Source organism: Bison bison, unplaced genomic scaffold, assembly GCF_000754665.1.
Source record: "Bison bison bison isolate TAMUID 2011002044 unplaced genomic scaffold, Bison_UMD1.0 scf7180017864117, whole genome shotgun sequence".
Lineage (NCBI taxonomy): Eukaryota > Metazoa > Chordata > Mammalia > Artiodactyla > Bovidae > Bison > Bison bison.
This window is the reverse complement of record NW_011494689.1, coordinates 507950-513202: the sequence shown is the minus strand read 5'-3', so window position 1 is coordinate 513202 and position 5253 is coordinate 507950. Positions and strand designations below refer to the sequence as shown.

The window sequence follows — 5253 nt, the reverse complement described above, 5'->3', positions numbered from 1 at the left end:
TCAAGCAACAGAGACATGTTCCTCTCTTAAGGTACAATCTTATGAGCCTGTATCCAGTGCAGGCTACGCATTTCTTTCATTATGCCTTTTTCCCACAGTAGCTGGTATAATGCCTTACGTATGAATGTTTCTCAATTGCTTGCCTGGAAATACATTTCACTCGTTAACCGTTCTATTATTACTGTGCTTCCATAACAGGCCATCTCACATAATATCATCACATTTCTCCCCACTGGGTCCAAAGGTCTACTCAGCCACTCTAGGCCTACCTGAACATACCTTCACTTTTATAATTAATTTACAGGTGACTGCCTGACATGAGGACTAAAACTAGAAAATATAAAAAATATGATGAGTGTAATTTTGAATTGTGATTAAATTTACATCAATATAATTTGCCACACATTAAATGATGTTCATAGCCATTATCATGTGTGTGTGCTCAATTGTGTCTGACTCTGCAAACCCCATGGACTGTAGCCTGCCAGACTTCTCTGTCCATGGGATTTCCCAGGCAAGAATACTGGAGTGGATTGCTCTTTCCTCCTCCAGGAGATCTTTCTCACCCAGGGATTGAAACTGCATCTCCTGTGTCTCCTGCATTGACAGGTAGATTCTTCACCACTGAGCCACCTGGGAAGCTCAGCTATTATCATCAGTTCAGTTCAGTTCAGTCACTCAGTCATGTCCAGCTCTTTGCGACCTTGTGGACTGCAGCACGCCAGGCCTCCCTGTCCATCACCAACTCCCGAAGATTACCCAAACTCATGTCCATTGAGTTGGTGATGCCATCCAACCATCTCATCCTCTGTTGTCCCCTTCTCCTCCTGCCCTCAATCTTTCCCAGCATCAGAGTCTTTTTAAATGAGTTAGCTATTATCATAGTGCCTGGTAAATAGGCCCCAAAGGAAGCAGCTCATAAAAATGTTAACAATGAATATGATTTTTATAAAGACAGCTGAGAAATATCAGAATTTTCTAAAGGAAGACAAGAGAGAATTTCCGAAGCAGACACAGGAGTGATTCAGAGGCACTCCTCTAAAGGGGCTGGATGTGTTCCCAGAGTGAGTTCAGCAATTCGTGCTGTTCTTGTCCTTTTCCACCTGGGCAACTCAGGGCTATGTGTTCCATGACATGAGCCTTGGATGAGCAGGTTGCTCCACTGGGGTTGAAGCCAGGCCAGATTGAGTATTGGCCTTTGAGTAAAACTCTTATGGGTGGCCGGCCTGGTTCTCGAAATCTGTCCAACTCGTCACTCTCTATCTGAACAGTGACTTTGAATAAAGACACACAAAGAAGAAAACATAGAGTTAAGTGGTGCAAAGCCTGGAAGCCAAATAAGCAGAAGACACACAGAGTATAAAAGGGAGATGTAAAGTTGAGGACACAATCTGATCAACAGAAGAAAACATGAAAGTTAGATGAGGAAGGGACGGAAGATGAAAAGTGGAAGTAAGAATCATTACTCTTTGCGGAGGTGCCTTTTGAGAGCCCATCTTTGCTCCTCCAATACTTCCACTAACAGATTCTGCCTCCCGGGCACAGCAGAGCTCTCAGAAGGGGCACTGAATGTGACAGGACAAAGAGCTCAGCCTACAGTCCTATCACGAAGAACATGGGATTCTTGGAACAGCCTGAGCTGGGGAGACAAGGACAGCACAAGCCAGCCGCATAGCCTGCAGCTGTCACACGCCCAGGGCTCTGCCAGCTTACCTGGCCCTGCTGTCTGACCTTATGCAAGACAAGCCCCACGGCCTACTCAAACTCTCCCATGAGGTCCCACATTTAAAGTCATCAGAGCCAACTCCAGTCTTATCTCTAATATACAGAACTCAATTGTTCTGGATTGAGGCCCAGGGATTTGTATTTAATATCAGTTCCTTAAGTTTTAAAATGTGTTAGGGTAAAGCTAAGAGGATGGAATGGAATCTCAAAGTACAGTGGATTTTAAAAGATATATTTATTTCTCTCTCATATATCAGACCCAAGTTGAACAATCCAGGTTGGCAAAATAACTCTACCTCACACAATTGTTTGGGCACATGGGCTTTTGCTCCCCTTTCTCTGTGGCTATTCCTTGAACAAATCGTCATCTACATCAGCAGTCTCAACCTTGTTGGTACCAGGGACTGGCTTTGTGAAAGATGATTTTTCCACAGACAGGGCGGGGGGCAGGGGGGTGGGAGTGGAGCAGGGGTCTCTGTGGTTTGGAAGCAGAAAAGGAACATGATGAAAACTCAGTGTTGTAGAATCTGAAATCCCCTGCCTGTTGTCACCATTAGGGATCTTCAGATGCTGTTGTGTTGAAGGGATGACTGACTTTGAGGGTGAGGAGTGCTAGCACTCAGAAGGTCTAACAGTCTATGGCATCTTCACGTTTGACATCTTTCAGACTTCATAGTTTGATGATTAGGTAGATTCTGGGAGATCAAAGCACCAAAGAGTTGGAACCAAGAGCTCCTGATTTCTTCTGAGAACTGGAAAGGTTTGGTCTTAATTAAGACCCTTTAGAAAATGCTCCTGACCTGGAAAGAGGTATCTGTTCTGCTGGGTCATTGTTCTTATTTCCTGGTAAAGGAAGAAATCTGTACTAGATTCTGAACTAGGCTGAATTTACCTTCTCTTGTTGTTTAGTCGCTAAGTCATGTTCGATTCTTTGCAACCTCATGAACTGTAGCCTACCAGGCTCCTCTGTCCATGGGATTTCCCAGGCAAAAATACTGAAGTGGTTTGCCATTTCCTTTTTCCAGGAGACCGTCCCAACCCAGGGATTGAACTGATGTCTCCTGCATTGGCAGGCAGATTCTTTACCACTGAGCCACAAGAGACACCTTACTTTTTCTTACATATTACCAAAAAACTCTCTTAGAGCTAGTATAGTTATTGTCTCTGGGGCTAGTATGCCCACCACCCAGAGCTGAACTCTATAGTAGGAAAGAATTACTCAAATTTGAACCAAGTTTGAGCTAAGAGGAGACCTACTAGACTGCTCCACTTCGGACAGAGCCCATCTCATGTTTGGTGAGTGGGTGGTGGCACCAGCCTGGCTACATGGAACTAGCCCTAGAATGGAACCCAGTGATATGGCTCCCTTCCAGGGCTTGCAGTCTCCTCCCACAGAGAAGAGGCTCTCAAACTCCAGGCACTTCTATAAGTTTCTTCTCCAGCTGCCAAGTGAAAAATAATTGCTGATAACATAACTATCAGTATTTGGCCAAGACCATAGTGATTGTTTATTTAAGCAGCTATCATACTGACAAGGAAAATTCAGCTAAAAGATATAAAAACATCTGCCCTAATGTTGCATATTGGTTGATTGTCAGAGTTTTGCAGTTTCAGTATAATGAGAATTCTGCACCAGATATGAAAAACATTAGGAAAATGTATATAGAGAGTGACATACAACATTCTATTTACATGCATTTACTTAAAATTAGGACATTGAAAATGGTTTTTTGGGTATACCAGTCTGCTGTCTTCCCAGTCTGCCAGCTTTCTGAATAAAGTCACTATTCCTTGCCTTAAAATAAAATTAGGACATTAAAAAAGGGTCTCACCATAGAGGGGGGATGTATGATGAGGAATCGAGAACACATACACACACATTTGTGAACAAGATAACTGTCCAATTTTATGTAGAGTGTTGAACCATAAAGATTTACAAATAGACTTGGCATAGACTTGCTATTTCCCTTCTTTCTACCTCCTTTATCCCTCCATAGCTTGCCATTCCTCTCCCAGGGCCCCTGGAAATCAAACTATGCTTGAGTAAAAATTACAATAGGAGCTTTATTTTTTCTCTCTGTAGCAACTTGTGAAATAGAAAGGGGAAAAGATGGAGGAATGGAGATTGGATAGGGCTGGAGCCGTTGACTGAAGGCAACAGCTAAACCAAAGGATCTTTTCTTTTGGCACAGGCAGATCCCATGGCTACATAGGTGGCACTCACACTCGTGTGCATGCATAAACGTACATTTTCTTTGAAGAGAAGCAATGATAATAATATCCCCCTGTCATTCACTATTTCTCTGAATCATCTCAGTGGCAGTACAGTTAACTTTCAATACTCTGTACTGGTTTGGAGCCTTCTCTCCTTAATTTTGTCAAGTTGGGTAAACTCTACTTCTTGGCTTTATAGCTGAGCTAGGATGGAATTCAGTTTGGTTCAGAGAAAGTTTGTACGTGCATATGTGTATGTGGGAGACAGAAAGAGAGAATGCATCTACACTCCAGCATCAGTTATACATTTCAATTGAATTATCTACAATTGTGGATTTGTTTCATTTCTCCAGTTGGTATAAATAATTAAGAGTTTCCTATAGTGCTGAAAGGATAGATGTGGATAGTAGAAAGCAACAACCAATAATGAAAAGTTCTGTGGGATTTACAAGTTAGAGACACTAGCTAACCAGCTCATCAGAGAATGACTTGTCAGCACCACCAAAATTTTCTTTAATGAAGTAACACCATGGTGTTGGCAACTGGGGGATTGTTTGCCCACAGTGAACTGGCATGTAGTGGTCCTCAGTTCTGGAGTCTCAGAGCAGCTTATGCCTGAAGTCTGTCCACACTTGCAGCTGGGGGCTTTGGGTACCCCATCGACCACTTCCACGGAGCCATGGATGAAGTTATTGCTCAACTTGAATGACCCGTTAGCTTCTGAAACTTTTCTCCAGACTGTCATGTCATTGCAGTAATGTTTGTTATTACCTGGATTGCATTTGGGGGGCAAGCTATAATGTAATCTTCTAAAGGTCAATAATGAGGAAGACACATCTTTGGACATGCTGAGGCTGGTATTTTTATATGACACAGTCAAATTTATTAATACCTCAATGGTGTGTTTTTCCTGGTAACTTTTTGCCATGTCATATTTCATCTCTTTCTCTAAAAATTCTTCTTTAATTATCTCCATTATACTTTCTGAAACTCCTGCAAAAATCACCCCCAGGCCAAGTAGCAGCAGAAAGAAGATCTCCATCTCAGATCTAGGGCAAACTCTTCTGCAGTAAAAACTAAAAGATAAAAATGAAGAAAATATTAAACGAGTAGCTCTCTTTTCTTTATGACATTCCCAGGGTTGACTCCTACACATAAGCTAAGACATCTACACCTATTAATGAAAGAATAAGATAGGAGAAAGACAATCAGCTGTGTAATCTGAAGATCCAACTTCAAACCCCTGTTTATCCACTAACAAGCAATTTATTCCACCTCATGTAATTAACTTCAGTTTCCTCTTGCGAAAAAAAG

At 42.2% G+C, this 5253-nt stretch overlaps 1 protein-coding gene across 1 annotated transcript; it reads right to left on the bottom strand.

The window, feature by feature from the left end:
- Positions 1 to 4384: 4384 nt before the first annotated feature.
- On the bottom strand, positions 4385 to 4981 carry RNASE11 (ribonuclease, RNase A family, 11 (non-active)). The gene has a single exon (XM_010839470.1). It carries the CDS (start codon positions 4979 to 4981, stop codon positions 4385 to 4387), a length of 597 nt encoding a protein of 198 aa, XP_010837772.1.
- Positions 4982 to 5253: the final 272 nt, after the last annotated feature.